Source organism: Chanodichthys erythropterus, chromosome 10 (genome assembly GCF_024489055.1).
Source record: "Chanodichthys erythropterus isolate Z2021 chromosome 10, ASM2448905v1, whole genome shotgun sequence".
NCBI lineage: Eukaryota > Metazoa > Chordata > Actinopteri > Cypriniformes > Xenocyprididae > Chanodichthys > Chanodichthys erythropterus.
The window spans coordinates 49,917,602-49,934,571 of NC_090230.1; the positions used below are offsets into that span (position 1 = coordinate 49,917,602).

Below are 16,970 nucleotides of genomic sequence, written 5' to 3' on the forward strand. Positions count from 1 at the left end.
GAAATATCACATGGTCCTAAGTATTCAGACCCTTTGCTCAGTATTTAGTAGAAGCACCCTTTTGATCTAATACAGCCATGAGTCTTTTTGGGAAAGATGGAACAAGTTTTTCACACCTGGATTTGGGGATCCTCTGCCATTCCTCCTTGCAGATCCTCTCCAGTTCTGTCAGGTTGGATGGTAAACGTTGGTGGACAGCCATTTTTAGGTGCTCAATGGGGATTAAGTCAGGGCTCTGGGCCATTCAAGAACAGTCACAGAGTTGTTGTGAAGCCACTCCTTCGTTCTTTTAGCTGTGTGCTTAGGGTCATTGTCTTGTTGGAAGGTAAACCTTCGGCCCAGTCCTTGGCCGCATTCATCTTTCCCTCGATTCGGTCGTCCTGTACCTGCAGCTGAAAAACACCCCCAACAGCATGATGCTGCCACCACCATGCTTCACTGTTGGGACTGTATTGGACAGGTGATGGGCAGTGCCTGGTTTTCTCCACACATACCGCTTAGAATTAAGGCCAAAAAGTTCTATCTTGGTCTCATCAGACCAGAGAATCTTATTTCTCACCATCTTGACAAACTCCATGTGGGCTTTCATGTGTCTTGCACTGAGGAGAGGCTTCCACCGGGCCACTCTGCCATAAAGCCCTGACTGGTGGAGGGCTGCAGTGATGGTTGACTTTCTACAACTTTCTCCCATCTCCCGACTTCATCTCTGGAGCTCAGCCACAGTAATCTTTTGGTTCTTCTTTACCTCTCTCACCAAGGCTCTTCTCCCCCGATAGCTCAGTTTGGCCGGACGGTCAGCTCTAGGAAGGGTTCTGGTCATCCCAAACGTCTTTCATTTAAGGATTATGGAGGCCACTGTGCTCTTAGAAACCATAAGTGCAGCAGATTTTTTTTTTGTAACCATGGCCAGATCTGTGCCTTGCCACAATTCTGTCTCTGAGCTCTTCAGGCAGTTCGTTTGACCTCATGATTCTCATTTGCTCTGACATGCACTGTGAGCTGTAAGGTCTTATACAGACAGGTGTGTGGCTTTCCTAATCAAGTCCAATCAGCAAATAATCAAACACAGCTGGACTCAAATGAAGGTGTAGAACCATCTCAAGGATGATCAGAAGAAATGGACAGCACCTGAGTTAAATACAGTATATGAGTGTCACAGCAAAGGGTCTGAATACTTAGGACCATGTGATATTTCAGTTTTTCTTTTTTAATAAATCTGCAAAAATATGGGTCAATATGGGTGCTGTGTGTACATTGATGAGGAAAAAAATTAACTTAAATGATTTTAGCAAATGGCTGCAATATAACAAAGAGTGAAAAATTTAAGGGGGTCTGAATACTTTCCGTACCCACTGTAGGGTATAATGCACTAAAGTTTTAAATGTTAGTGTACATAATTTTAAACATGTTTATCTAAAACTTTTGCTGGAAATGCTGGAAATGAAAAAAAAAAAAAAAAAATCTGCACTTTTAATTGTGCCAAAATGTATAGAAAATTGCTAAAAGTAAGTTAAAATGTGCATTATGCATTGACAAAATATATTAAATGATAGCAAAATATCACCAAATGTTGATTAATCAGGCTGTATATTTGTCTGTCTAATACCATCTGTATTACTGCAACTATCAACACAGTATACTTTGTAGAGGGAAGTTTTTGATAAATGTTATTCCAATGTTTCTTGGTGGCATATACTGATGCTGTCAATATTCCTTTCTGCAGGAACTCATGTAAAGTAAAGAAGTATGAGAATCAGTCCCTAGTTCTGGATGTCTGCAATCAGGTAGGATTTCAATACTGTCCAACAAATAAGAGTATGCATCTTGTTTTGTGTGGGCATGCGTGCATCTGTGTATTTTGTATATCTGTGTTTCATATATGTGTGTGCTTTTGTATGTACATGACTGTGAAAGCATAAACATAACAACTATATAGTGTATACAAAGCGTCTAGGAGTGATGTATTGTCTTGGACTTTGTCGTTACTGCAGTGACTCAGCAAACATCCTCCTTCATGTTCCCTCAGTCTCTCTCTTTCTCCCATTAACCCTCTGAACAACCCCTCCTCTTGAAATACAGTATCTCTATATTATTGCTCTCTCTAAACCGGGACATTAGTGTGCATCATTGTGTGTGTGTGCGTGTGTGTGTGTGTGTGTGTGTGTGTGTGTGTGTGTGTGTGCGCACTACACAAACTGAAACGATGCAGTTCCCAAAACAGGTCACCGTGTCCATCTATGCTTTTGTCCCAGAGAGTTTAAGGCTCTGTGTGGAGAACAGAGTCTGAGGGGCTGTAACTAATTTATTAGACTGTTCAATTATTTCGCCTGTGCTATTTTGTATACAGCCAGGGAAAATCACGGTTTACAATCAGTGCAAAATCTGTAAAGTTTTTATGTATAATCATTATTATCTGCTTTCTCATTCATAGGAGAAAGACGTGCAGGAGGATCCTGCGTCTAAACTGCCTCACCGCGTCCATCACGCCACAGATGAGGAGAAGTTAGCCTCTACTGTCATGGGCCAGAAGGACGGGCCAGAGGAGTTTTCAGACTGCACCAAAACAACCACCTGTACCAAGACTGCAGATGGTGAGGGAACAGTCATGGGCTTGTTAGAGCTCATTCGGTTCTTCTTGTAGTACTGCAGTGTTTATTCTTAGATAATTCATCAATAATCATTAGAGACTGGGCCAATCTGCCACTAATGAGGTTTAACAAGCACTGCTCTGTTAGGTTGGACAGTTTGGGGGCATTGTATGGGAAACAGACTTACTTGTTCAGCTTGCTTCTCTCTCTCCCAGGAAAAAAAATAACAGTCCTCTGTTCTGTTGGCATATTAATTTGCCCAGTAAACAAAAACAGTTGCAGACAATCCTATTATTCCCATTACATTTTAAATAGGATCCTTTGAGCCACCAGAGTGCAGCAGTTTGGCAAGATTATGTTTTGCCATTTGTAGCTGATGAAGTTCATTAAAGGATTAGGGTTTTTCACCCAAAAATTAAAATTTTGTCATTTATTACTTACCCTCATGCCGTTCCACACCCGTAAAACCTTCATTCATCTTCGGGAACGCAAATTAAGATATTTTTGTTGAAATCCGATGGCTCTGTGAAGCCTGCATAGGGAGCAATGACATTTCCTCTCTCAATATCCATAAAGGTACTAAAAACATGTGAGTACAGTGGTTCAATATTAATATTATAAAGCGATGATAATATTTTTGGTGCGCCAAAAATAAACAAAATAACGACTTATTGATTTCAGCAGTTTGGCGGTTTGACACGCAATCCGAATCATGATTCGATACACTGATTCATAACGCTCCGAAGCTTCCTGAAGCAGTGTTTTGAAATCGGCCATCACTATATAAGTCGTTATTTTGTTTTTTTGCCGCACCAAAACTATTCTCGTCAATTTATAATATTCACATGAACTGATTTAAATATGTTTTTAGTACATTAATGGATCTTGAGAGGGGAAATGTCATTGCTGGCTATGGAGGCCTCACTGAGCCATCGGATTTCAACTAAAATATCTTAATTTGTGTTCCCAAGATGAACGAAGGTCTTACGGGTGTGGAACGGCAACGGGTGAGTAATTAATTACATTATGTTCATTTTTGGGTGAACTAACCCTTTAAGTTGATGAAGCAGTGGTCCTTTCATCTCTGGTTATCTAGTTTAAAGAAGACAGATTATTTTAAATGAAAAGTTGTTTTCATAATCTTTTATTAAAATGTAACTGTATTTGACTACCGTGCTTTTTATTTTGGTGCTTGACGTCGGGTGGGAAATTAAATAATATTAACCAATACGCCCATAACATAGCCTTCGTGGATGAACTTCGCACGATCCAATCAGATCGCAAGAATATAGTTAAGACCCGCCCTACAATAGATCCCGCTGAATATTTTACTTTTGTTACAAACGTTGCGAATGCCGTTTCGTGTTGTCTCTAGATAGTACCTGCATAAAGACAGCTTTATTTCTGTTTCTTCTTTCACATTCATTAAAATTGGTAGTTAAGAGTAGATAGATACATTATTAATGTAGAAGAAAGAGTTGAACGCTTCACTTGTGCTGCCCTCTAATGGCTACTTTATGAATTATTTAAAATCTAGATTGTTTTAAACTGTTTATATACCTTTTACTGTTTATTGTTTTTTTTTTAATTCATATTTGTTCACTGGCAAGTAACAAAAAAAAGATAAATTATGAAATCCTGGGAAATGGTTAGAATATAATCAAGTCATTAATAATCTGCCTTTCTTTTTAATCAGATCTGCCAGTTGGCATAACAGACCAGTTTGATGAGAACGACCTTTCCTCTCCGGTAAGTTCTGACTGATTAGTATCTATGGCATTCCTTTAAGTTCTGTATCTTCAACACACTCCTAGCTGAGGTGCCATGTATCCGTCTGAGAGAGATTCATAATTATAAACCCATTAAGGGGATTAGTGATGTCCACATGACTTAATCTGTTCAAGGGCAAACTAATAACTGGGTCAGAGGAAAGACTGTAGTTATTGTTTCATCTCATTGAAAAATGTGGTATTATGTATGTTACGAAATAGTGCTATTATTATTTATAAGAATGAACATAAGGTCTAATAAATCAATTTCAAAATGAAATAGTTCCTCTCTGATTGTGTTTGTTCTGCAGAGTGAGAGTCTGTGTAAGAGTCATTCTCTGAGCTCTTCCGACAGTGAGACCATAGCAAAGACGAGTCCAGGACTGGATTCAATCCCTCTCAGTGAGATAGATAAAGCAGCAGTGCTCACACTCATCAGAGAAGAGGTAACACTCAAACACCTGCCCTGTGTCCAGATATACTGTCCTGAGATCAATCTGTCACATTATGCAGTACATGTAAACACATTAAAACAAAATAAAAATTGTTATATTTTGTTTTTAATTATAGTTTTTTATTTTAATAATTGTTATAATTAATTATTATTTTAAAGATTTTTTGCTATTAAATTTGTTGTAATGGTTTTATATCAAATTAAACTGTAGTGTTAAATTGTATTTAAAAGTCTGTTGTCTGTGGATAAAGTTGCATTTTTGTACTGGTAGATAATTGCCAAAGAGATCGAAGCCAATGAGTGGAAGAGGAAATATGAGGAGGGTAAACTGGAGGTCATTGAAATGAGGTACATCCTTTTCTAGAACCCATCCCAGAATACACCATGTTTAATCCCCTGGGCTGGGTTTCCTGGATCCTACTTAATGCTATGTCATTCTTAAGTTATACCTTAAGATGTACCTTAATGTTAATACTTGTTTCCCAAAGCGTTCTTAGTTAAGTATACCTTCTGCAAGTCACACGTTCATAAGGTTGGTCTGGACCACTCTTAGCTATATACCTTATCATTGTTGACAGCTCACTTCGCTACTGGCCACCACAGTGCAAAAAGCTTCTTTACATCTCAGTCTATACAAATATATTTCTGAAGTTGTGCACTCAGTTCAATTAGGCTAATTGTCATTACACTAATGGTTGTTAGCTTTTTAATTATATTATGCAAAAGTACATCAGCTGGCAAACCATTAGACAGTAAAGCTACCATGTCAGTAGTCTCAGCCTCAGACGTCACACCCACGAACTGTTGGCTGAATGTCTGATGCATATGGCACACTTAACTGGAAACACTTCAGGAGATTCAAAGTCATCATCTGGTTGGTTGAATTATAGTAGCTGTTGATTATATGTTTCACGTGTTGCGCTTTTATTGAGTAACATAAATTAGTTTCTGGTTGTCGAGTAAATGAAGACACTATTGCTTATATATAAAAATAATATAATATGTAAGCAATAAGGTACGATAGGCTCTGCTGTATTGTGAATAAGTCACAGCTGAAGGGCATTGTTAGGCACGACGTGAAGCAACCTGTGCTTATTCACGATACAGCACTAGTCTTGAGTAACTTATTTCTTTTATAAAATGGTTACGACACAATACAAATATATAAAGCCAAAATACGTATCAATGCAACTTTCATGAAGTAAACTTTCACTAAAGCCTTCCTTCCGCCAGAAAAAAAATTGTCCCTGACCGTGAACAGCAACAGAAGTTACATTATTACGCCATTAGATGGCGGCAAAGACTGTCTTTATGAGTGTGTCAGTCAGTAGTGAAGACTTTTACACTGAAAAGACTGAATTGTTTTGAACACGGAACAAGATGCAACTGACAAATGCTTTGACTAGCGCTGTCAGTCATGGGAAAACCCCTTAACTGTTAAAAGGACAAGATATTGCAGCGGACATTTAAACAGATTTTTTATTATAAACATAGGACTGACCAGAAGGAAAATGCAGGCAATAAATTCACTCTCTCAATCTCTTTCACACAATACTCTTCTACTAATACAGTAAGCTTCAATGAACAATATCAATTGAGAACAAACAGTTTACGTTGCTAAAAGTGGTTGCTAAGGGTGTTGTGTAGTGATACATTGTGAATAAAACACAGCTATTGACCAACCAGAATCAAGGACAGGAACTAACAGTTTTATATAATATAATATAATATAATATAATATAATATAATATAATATAATATAATATAATATAATATAATATAATATAATATAATATAATATAATATAATATAATATAATATAATATAATATAATATACCCTTTTAAAGGCCAGAATACTGCCAGTTACTGCCAAAGTAGCGTGTTGAGGCATGATACTGTACGTTTGGGCATGAGGTTGTGGACACACTCATTTCAAAAATATATAAAATATCCAGAGTTGAATTTATTTTGCAATTTGGATTATTTATAAGAGCCCATGAGTTCTGATAAATGCAATTTGAACTATTTTTGAAGTGCTTCTTTTATAAAGAACACTGCTTTCTCACATAACACAGTGAAGCAGCCCCTGCATTGAGCAAATAATTGATTTTCAAGCTATCAATATCAACCAATTCATCACCTTCACCATGTACAGCACCTGGTAACGTCGCACTTACGAAGGTATACCTTAAGCAACCTCCTAAGGTATAGTTGGGGGAACATACCTTTAGTCAAAGTATACCTTTAGAGTCTTCGTAGTGTGCTAAGAGACAACGTTATCAGGAAACCCAGCCCATCACTATACAGTGCAGACAATGAAACATTCTAACATTATTTACCGATTTCACCATAGGAAAATAGTGGATGAGTATGAGAAGACAGTAGCTCAAATGATAGGTGAGTGATCTACCTCTCTGTTCAGTAACATTATGAATATAAATTTTAGATTAAGTGTTTGCATATTTATTTATTTTTTTTTTGTCTGGAAATTTCCGCAATACAGAAGACGAGCAGCGAAAAAACATAGGATCTCAGAAAAGTGTCCACCAGATAACCATGGAGAGAGATCAAGCCCTCGCCGACCTCAACTCGGTGGAGCGCTCGCTGTCCGACCTGTTCAGACGCTACGAAAACATGAAAACCGTGCTTGAGGGCTTTAAAAAGGTAAGATATCTTCTTTAATGTCCCAAATTCTGAATATTTAAATGATTCATCTGAATATACAGATGATTCTGCTGGTCTCTTTGTCAGAACGAGGAAGTGCTAAAGAAGTGCGCTCAGGACTACCTCACACGCGTGAGGCAGGAGGAACAACGTTATCAGACCCTCAAAATCCACGCAGAGGAGAAACTTGACAAGTAAGAACCATATTCAGTATTAAAATGATACATCAGTTTCCCATGTGCATATTTTACCTTTTATTCACTGTATTTAGCACAAGTGAATGATATCTGACCTGCGTTCATTTTTGCAGAGCGAATGAGGAAATAGCTCAGGTGCGAGCGAAAGCCAACGCAGAGAGCGTGGCGCTGAACGCCAGCCTGAGAAAAGAGCAGATGAAGGTGGACTCCCTGGAACGGGCGCTCGAACAGAAGGTAAACTCTCACACATTCACCATCACCCATATCCGATGTATATAACACATGCTGGAACATCAAATCAAGATGTCACTATTCATTTTTTTCCAAGAAAACCTTATTAAAAATCATGTTATTATTTCCAGAATCAAGAGATTGAAGAGCTCACTAAAATTTGTGATGAGCTTATTGCAAAATTGGGCACAACGGACTAAGAGGAAGAAGAACCTCACCCTTAATGACCCAAACCCACCCTCACCAAGAACGCCTCTGGACCTCCCATTGCTTTTTTTCCTTTCTTTTCCTTTTTGGAAAGGAGTCACTTTCCATGGGTCTGGCTCAGGCACTGGAAGAAACAACAAGATATTAGTTGAAGAATCAAATAAAACAGTCCCAAATGTTTTTTACAGATTCAGAAAGTGCTGATGTTGGACTTAAACCTACATTTGGTGGTATAAAATGTTTCATTGGTGTGAGATTCTTGAAGACAGTGGGGAAACCACCCACATATCTCATTCTGATGACTGCTTGAGACTTTCTGCTGACTGTTATGGCAGCTGTGTGTTTGGGAGAGACTCTGGGTGTGTGTTCAGGTGTTCGTGTAAAGGAACAGACATTGGATGAGGGTCATTGGCCTTGTTCATAGTTTACATGATTGCACTGCTGCTATTTGTAACGGAGGGAGCAAATCATATTATTTACAACTTTTTTAGTTACATTTCTTGCATTGGATAATACTGTAACCTGTGTAACTTTTTGGTTATATATTAGAGATCATGATACAAATTACGGGTTCAGTACAAGTTAAGATCAATTAACATCAATGATGAGACGATATTGATTACCACAAAAATGAATTCCCTCTTCTTGTCTTTAAAACAAAAGGCAAAATATGGGTTTACAGTGAGGCACTTACAGTGAAAGTGAATGTTAACATTACAGTATTCTCTATTTCAACAGTATAGCCACAAGACGTAACAATATGAGTGTTAATATGATTTTAGTGTTGCTAACCTTTTCTTTAACAGTTAAATGCAATTTTGCTATACTTTGTTGCCATATACAAAGCCTAAAACCCTAAAACTATGATTTAAACAGCTTTAGAGCTCAAATAATATGCACATGTTCACGGAAGAGTTAATGTAAATACTTTTATAAAATTACAAGCATGTTTCTGCTCTAAAAATGGACCCCATTGACTTCCATTGAAGTCCCCCACTGTAATCTTTTTGTTTGTTTTACAAAAAGAAAAAATAGGATGGATTTAAATGACATTTTGTGGTAGTCAACACAATACTGTCGAGTTTAACTTGTATTGAACACGGAATATTCTTTTACTGAGTAGTTTTTAGCACATTCAGTACTTCTGTTGTAAGAGTTTGTAGACAGTTGTAGTTCAATACATTGTTTTTCTGGGTGTTTAGGTGCCAAATTATCATAATTTATTATATTAAGCAAGCTCTGGTGTTACCAGATGTTCTGATGGGTTACTTTTTTCTAGCCTTGAGGTCATAATAATCCGATCAAATGCTTGCTTTGCAAAATGTAACGGCACAAAAGCAAACCTAACTGAAAGCACTTAAACTTCTTTTATGAAATACTTTGGTTTCAAAGTCTGCATGAATTACAGAGAATATCATAAGTTTACTCTCTGTTTTATTGTGCTGAGTCAATTGCAGAGAAGCTGTCAAAAGTTATGCCTATGGACCGAACCATTTTCGAAACATTCAATGAAGTCATTATAAGAATCGACAATCTTTTGCCCGACTTGCTAAAGTATATGTGCCTAATGCTGAAGTGATGTTTCTATTGGCTGTTTTTTAACCCACAATTCCTCTGTTGCTTTCTTATGCAATATTTCAGCTCAGAATAACTAACTGCCAAATGAAACCGCTATCCATGTGCCAAACGTTAACGGGTTGTGTGGAGAAATCGAGCCTGTAAATTGTCATGACGTTGTTTCAGGAGTGTGTTGGTGTTCTTCACTCACTGACCTGTGTATATTTTTATGAGAAGTTCTTTTATTGTGTTATTAATGTTTTGTAAAGTGGAAGAGAGAGAGAGTTGCACAGAAATCCCATTGACTAATATATATTTTGTGCATAAATGCATTCCCTGAATAAAGAAATACTTAGCTTGATGGCACTGTGTTTTTATTTATATGCCTTAAAGGGTTAGTTCACCCAAAAATGAAATTTCTGTCATTAATTACTCACCTTAATGTCGTTCCAAACCCGTAAGACCTTCATCTGTCTTCTAAACACAAATTAAGATATTTTTGATGAAACTCAAGAGGTTTTATTTTTTATCTCCCATAGGAAGCAAAGTATTCTTGTCGCTTCATAACATTAAGGTAAACCCACCGCAGTCACATATTTGCCTTTACTACCTTTCTGGGCCTTGAAAGTGATAATTGTGTTGCTTAGGCCAGAAAGCTCATGGATTTCATCAAAAAATATCTTAATTTGTGTTCAGAAGATGAACAAAGGTCTTACGGGTGTGGATCGACATGAGGGTGAGTACTTAATGACAGAAATTTCATTTTTGGGTGAACTAACCCTTCAAGAAGTGATAGGTGCATGTTGTAGTCATAGTATCAGTAACCTCCTCTTTACAGAAATGATTCTCACGTTGTGAGTCTGTTGCATAGCTAATCTCTTCTTAAGAGGGATATCTGGTGACAGGGTAGACTGGGTATTAATATGTGCACTCACAAAAAGATTGTCCTTATGTTGAGGACAGATATACTTAAATCAAAACAGTGTTGCACTGCAAATAATAAACAACAAAAGCAATGTTTGAATCAAAATGTACTGTACACAGATAATAAGTTCCAGGATTTCATTCTGTGACCTTCTGGTGAGTGTAATTGACTTGCATGGGTCCAGCACTAATTTTAAAAACGAAAACGGTTTTAAGATTAATAAAACAGATAAATGTCCAGATCATAGATCATTTGCCCTCTTTAATGGTCAACCTCCTTCTCCCCTGGTCTTCAGTTGATTATGTAGATGAATTGAGTGTGTTAAGCCGGTGTAATGCTCAGGTGATGAATGCACACTATGGGATTATGGAGAGGCGCTGAGGTGTTCTGTAGTTAAGACTTCCATATTGTCCCAGCACTTCTGTCCATACAGCCTCCTCAACATGAAGACTCTCCTCGCCTTGCTGGTCCTGTTCTCCGCTGTGCTACACAGTGAGTATATCTGAATAGTTTCAAATGCAACCAAATCAAATGTTTTTTTTTTTTTATATATATATATATATATATATATATATATATATATATATATATATATATATATATATATATATATATATATATATATATATATATATATATATATGTGTGTGTGTGTGTGTGTGTGTGTGTTATGGCTGTTGATTTTAGTGCTGCGATTACTTCAAGTGTTGATACTCCTGTAATAGAGATTTTAAAAAAATACAATAAGGTTAACATGTTAATCAAATATTAATTTTTCTCCCACACATAATAAATGTGTGTATATGTGTAAATATAATATACATTTTATTATTTATTGTTACTGCTATTATTTATAATAAGTATAAATATAAAAATGGATAGATGTATTATAAATAAAATAACATTTTTATATACAGTTTGTAACCACAACAAGTGTTTTTACATTAAATGTTATTATTATTTTATTATTACAACAACACATTTTGTTCTTTACGGTTAGTTTATTTATGAATTAAATATATATGAAAGTCTTTTAGTTTTGTCATAAATATCTAATTTTTATATGCATGTTATATTCAGTCATTTTTATATACAGCAACAGTATAATAACAGAATATATCATCAGCATTTGATCAGCAATGTTAATGTTTACAGTTTTTGTGTAAACAATTACCATGTTACAAAACATTTCTATTTAAAAACTGCTTTAATAAATATACTAAATAAATGCAAATAACTGCTGTTCATTGAACTTTCTATTTTCCTCAAAAAATGTTAAACGGCAAAAACTATTTTCAACATTGATAATAATAAATGTTTCTCATCATAAAATCAACAAACTGAAGGATCATGTGACACTGAAGTCTGGAAAAATTCAGCTCTGACATCACAGGAATAAATGACATTTTAAAATATATTCAAATAGAAAACAGTTCTTTTACTTTGTAATAATATTTCACAGCATTAGCCTACTGATTTTACTGTATTTTTGATCAAATAAATGCAGCCTTGGTGAGACTTTCAAAAACATTAAAAACTGTAATGTTTCCAAACTTTTGACGGGCAATGTACAGTATATATAACATATTTATATTACTATGGTCGTTGTGAAATGATTATAGTATATGCTTGGAGTTTGGAGTGGTTTAATCTCAGATCAGCTGTACTGTCTTGTTCTGTGTGTAAAGGTGAGGGGTTGAAGTGTTACACATGTGTAGCCAAAAACATGGAGGAGTGTAACCAGCAGGGCTCCACAGTGTGTCCTGCTCATTCAGATGCCTGCTCTACTATCACAGGACCCAGTGAGTACATACACACAGTGATTGCTGTTGTAGTTCGCTTACTGGCCATACGAGGGAGACATCACTCTTGACCAAATCTGTGGCGTGTTTCAGTGTAATATAGTGATGCAAACCGGGCCCAGTTGTCACAGTTTTAACCCAAGTGACTATATCCCAGGGTGTGATTATTTTTGAAATACATTTTATGTACAGACACATACCTTAATGACTTGGTTACAAACACCTTTACTGCAGAATACCATTATTTACAGGAAGGCTACAGTTTATTGAACTTGCTGACCTATTGTGACAACATGCCCCGATACACTAGGCTATGTAAAATTGTTAAAATGGAACCTGTCGTTAAACAAACTACTGTAGTTTTTTTTTTAAAAGAAATGAAATTAATAAAATAGCAAAATTATAACATGTAAAACACGCAACAACTTGCACAGACCTGATATTTAAAGTATGAAAAGTACTCTTGTTTGAATGTCTTATATGGTTATACTTGTTTACCCAGCATCTATAGCAACAAACAAACAAATAAAAAATAGATTTTAATTTGGAGGACAGAATTCATAAAAATGATGCTGATTTAAGACTGATTTTAACTTAAAGTCAATATACAAAACCACTTCTAAACAAACATTCATGTAATTTTTCTTCTGACTCAAAAGTTCTTGTGACAACTAGCCCCGGTCTGCACTATTATACACTTTCTGCACACAGTCAAACAAAAGCACAGACCAAATTAGGATTATCTGGCGTATCCTTAAAGGGATAGTTCACCCAAAAATTAAAACTTCTGTCATCATTTACTCACCCTCAGGTTGTTCCAAACCTGTATAAATTTCTTTGTTCTGTTGAACACAAAGGAAGATATTTTGAAAAATGTGGGAAACTGAACAGTTCTGGGGCACCATTGACTTCCATAGTATTTATTTTTCTGTTATGGAAGTCAATGGTTCCCCCAAGGCAGCCTGGTTACAAACTTTCCTCAAAGTATCTTCCTTAGTGTTCATCGGAACAAAGAAATTTATACAGGTTTGGAACAACTTGAGGGTGAGTAAATGATTAAAGAATTTTCATTTTTGGGTGAACTATCCCTTTAAGCATTGCTGAGCTGAGGGGATGTTTTTGTAAGTGATGTGTTGCTTTGTGGAGTTGCTTAAATCGATGTGTTTTCTTCACCACAGACTCTGTGATGAAGTCATGCGCTTACAAGTCTTTCTGTGACAAGTCTCACATGAGCAATGGTGAGGTGAAGCTGGAATGCTGCTTCAACGACGACTGTAACGGCCCCCACCAGTCCCACAGCCATGGAGAGCACAACGCCGCCATGACCCTGAGCTCCAGCCCTGTCCTGCTGCTGGGAGTACTGCTCATTAGACTGGCTGTCAGTTCCCTGTAAACCCTGAACACAGAGACCTTTAGTCACATGTGAAATAAATCCTCCTCAGACTTATTTAATGTCACTGATAGTCTAGATAGTTGTGCTTTTGTCTGTTGGGCAGCAGCATAATCTGTGTGTGTTCATGCTGTTTCCCATACCGGGGTTTAAATAAACACTGCTTAGATTTTGTGTTTATCTCTTTTATTTTCTGTTGTACAGGAGCTCAAATGAGCATCTGCTGAACTAATGAATAAAGTAATAAAGGTTCGTTCTGTCTGTCTGTCTGTCTATGGAAAAGTAAGCATTAGTCGTGCATGAGAAAGCTCACGCAGGTCTGCAGGGCATCCCCATCTGTATGACGTCAGTCATGTGCAGCAGACACACGGGGCGTCTGTAACTTTCATAATGTGGCAGCGATGGCTGGTTTCAGATTGCAGTGCTGCTGGGAGGCGGTGAAGCGCGTGAACTCGTTTAAAAGTGTTGCAGGATACAGACAGAATCAGCACTGCTGCATCCAGCTGCGGGTGTAACTTGGCAAGAGTTTCCTCACAAGAACAAGTTTTTCCAAAGGTAAGTTAAGGCGCCAGTCAGAAATTCTATTTAGTATTTATCACTGAATCGAATTCTCTTTGACATCGGAGTTGTTTTGGATGTCTGTGATAACAAAAGTGCTTATGAAATTTGATATAGCTGGAATTTAACCCCAATAACATGTTTATGTAAGAACAATCGTTAGAAATGTAGTTATATTCATAGACTTTTGTTTTGAAAATGCTTATATTGTATTTAATGATTATAAAATTATCAAGTAGTGTTATCAAGTGATGACTTAGCCTACCACAACTTTCCTTGCGCCTCAAATACAAATATATATATATATATATATATATATATATATATATATATATATATATATATATATATATATAATTTTATTTTCTATATTTTAAATATCAAACATTAAAAAAAAACTAGGCTACATATAAATATATATATATATATATATATATATATATATAAATATATAAATATATGAAGACTTCAGATGCAAAAGTCTCTAAGTGCCGTATGAAATTTTCTTCTAAAATGAGCATTTTTATCAAGCTTGTATGTTTATATTCAGTTATTTCACTACAATGTCAATGAAAATGACCTATTAATTGCCATTTAAAGTGAAATTACTGAACATAAACATACAAGCTTGATACAAAATGCTCATTTTAGAAGAAAATTTCAGACAGCACTTAGAGGCTTTTGCATCTGAAGTCTTCATATATATATATATATATATACAGCTATGAAAAAAATTAAGAGACCACTCCAAGTTCAGAAATCAATGTTAAGTGGTCTCTTAATTTTTTCCATAGCTGTATGTATATGTATATATACACATATATGTATGTGTGTATATATATGTGTGTATATATATATATATATATATATATATATATATATATATGTGTGTGTGTGTGTGTGTGTGTGTGTGTGTGTGTGTGTGTGTGTGTGTGTAAGCAATAAGGTATGAGAGGCTTTTATCATGAAAAAAACACAACTATTGACCAATCAGAATGAAGGACAGGAACTAACTGTTTAATTTCATCATTATTATATATATATATATATATATATATATATATATATATATATATATATATATATATATATATATATATATATATATATATATATATATATATACTTTTAATTATACTTTTATTAAGTTGTATCACTGTATAATAGGCTATTATTACATTATCTTTACATACAAACTTATCTGCCTTGGAATAGCATATAGTATAAGTCAATTAATGTGTAACGAATTAAACATTACACATTAATCAATATCAATAAATCAAAAATCGATCAATGGTTAACAATGTTTTAACAACAATGTTATATATCTAAGTGTGTTTTGTAGCTGCAACACAACAATGTAGTTGCATTTTTTGGACAGTGATTATGACATCATGTTAAAGTCTGTTTAAATTAATAAAGCAACTCACTGAAAAGGCAGCTTTTAGTGATTTATTTGGGAACAGAATCCCTTGGGGAAAGGAATTTTCTGAGTCGGGAAGTAGGATATAGTATTACGAGTAATTGTCCAGCTGGGTAGACAGATGAGGAGTGTACTGAACTTTAATGCAGCCACTAATCTAAACATCATATTGTGTAATTAACATTTAAGTCCTCACACAAAGTACATGAAACAAATAAAACATGCATCTTAATGTCTGCTTGTATAAAAATGTCCACTTTGTGGTTTTGGCAGTTACATGTGTGTGAATGCGAAGGTTGTTATGCCATATCTGCTGGTGTTTCTATAAACTAGAAACATCCTGGAAACCATTTGGCTGCCATTCATAAATCTTGTTTGAATGCTGAGCTGTCCTTTTGTGTTCAGAATTAATGTGTATGTATATTAGGGGTGCAACGAAACCCTCATGTAATGATTCGATACATTTCACGATACTGAACTCACGATACGATATTATTGTGATACTCCAAGACGTGGTAAAAGATTAACAAAAAATGAACTTGTTGATTAAAATGGTAAATTTGGTATTACATTGGAAATTGGCTTGGACTTGGTGCTGGTAACCCAATGCACAGGACAATGGTGTCACCAGAATAAAAATATTCATGATTCTAAAGCTGAAAAAACAGATATTTTAGACGAATATGCTTGCACTCTGTCACTGAATAGATATATCATATAGGCCACTACTGGTAACATGGCATTATGAGAACCCACAAATATTCCCCCATTGCATTATTATACATTACATTCAACATTATATATAATGTAGTACTGACACTAAAACTCTGTAAACTTGAATTTTTTCTCACACTGTAATTTTCATTTTGGGTGAACTATATTGTTGCATTTTCATATTGCAATATATTGTGACACGATATATTGTTACACCCCTGGTATATATAGAAGCTGCTTTCAATGCAGTGTAAATGCCTTTGTGAGACTGCCTGCATTAGGTCTTATTCCTTCAAAAACCCTCTCTCTGGGATGAGTGATGGAAAAGGTAGACACCACAGTCATCTGTCTGCTATAGCTTCAGGATTTGAGGAAGGGTGGACTGACATTGAGACGGAGTTCGGCATGTTCATACACATGCTTTGCGTTAGTGAAGAAAAGACCTTTGCCTCCCTTGTAGCCTTATCATCTACGGTAATCAGTTTTTGTG

The 16,970-nt window shown here is 35.7% G+C and overlaps 3 protein-coding genes across 10 annotated transcripts in view; all 3 read left to right on the plus strand.

The window, feature by feature from the left end:
• tacc1 (transforming, acidic coiled-coil containing protein 1) overlaps nucleotides 1-10,023 on the plus strand; it is a 34,157-nt gene extending 24,134 nt beyond the window's left edge. For all 7 annotated transcript variants that reach the window (XM_067398059.1, XM_067398063.1, XM_067398062.1 and 4 more), the window contains 10 exons: nucleotides 1,724-1,784; nucleotides 2,432-2,591; nucleotides 4,285-4,337; nucleotides 4,669-4,803; nucleotides 5,083-5,159; nucleotides 7,166-7,209; nucleotides 7,316-7,476; nucleotides 7,564-7,670; nucleotides 7,787-7,907; nucleotides 8,036-10,023. In XM_067398059.1, the coding sequence (XP_067254160.1) occupies nucleotides 1,724-1,784; nucleotides 2,432-2,591; nucleotides 4,285-4,337; nucleotides 4,669-4,803; nucleotides 5,083-5,159; nucleotides 7,166-7,209; nucleotides 7,316-7,476; nucleotides 7,564-7,670; nucleotides 7,787-7,907; nucleotides 8,036-8,104 (988 nt within the window). In that variant the 3' untranslated portion in view covers nucleotides 8,105-10,023. The remainder of the gene's footprint in view (nucleotides 1-1,723; nucleotides 1,785-2,431; nucleotides 2,592-4,284; nucleotides 4,338-4,668; nucleotides 4,804-5,082; nucleotides 5,160-7,165; nucleotides 7,210-7,315; nucleotides 7,477-7,563; nucleotides 7,671-7,786; nucleotides 7,908-8,035) is intronic.
• Nucleotides 10,024-12,294: 2,271 nt separating this feature from the next.
• Nucleotides 12,295-13,788, plus strand: si:ch211-113d22.2 (uncharacterized). The gene is made up of 2 exons (XM_067398080.1): nucleotides 12,295-12,395; nucleotides 13,574-13,788. The coding sequence occupies exons 1-2, from the start codon at nucleotides 12,320-12,322 to the stop codon at nucleotides 13,786-13,788; spliced, it is 291 nt and encodes a 96-aa protein (XP_067254181.1). The 5' UTR covers nucleotides 12,295-12,319.
• Nucleotides 13,789-14,212: 424 nt separating this feature from the next.
• loxl2a (lysyl oxidase-like 2a) overlaps nucleotides 14,213-16,970 on the plus strand; it is a 28,502-nt gene continuing 25,744 nt past the window's right edge. Inside the window, exon 1 of one of the 2 annotated variants that reach the window (XM_067398068.1) lies at nucleotides 14,213-14,340. The gene's annotated coding sequence lies outside the window, so the exon portion shown is untranslated. Of the gene's footprint in view, nucleotides 14,341-16,709; nucleotides 16,955-16,970 lie in introns of those variants that run through there. The other variant, XM_067398069.1, reaches the window with a different exon arrangement.

Bases quoted from the DNA above. Each gene is read 5' to 3' on its own strand.
- si:ch211-113d22.2 (XM_067398080.1), top strand. From the start codon at position 12,320: ATGGAGGAGTGTAACCAGCAGGGCTCCACAGTGTGTCCTGCTCATTCA. The intron at 12,396-13,573 runs GTGAGTACATAC...TCTTCACCACAG, and splicing joins CTCTACTATCACAGGACCCA to ACTCTGTGATGAAGTCATGC.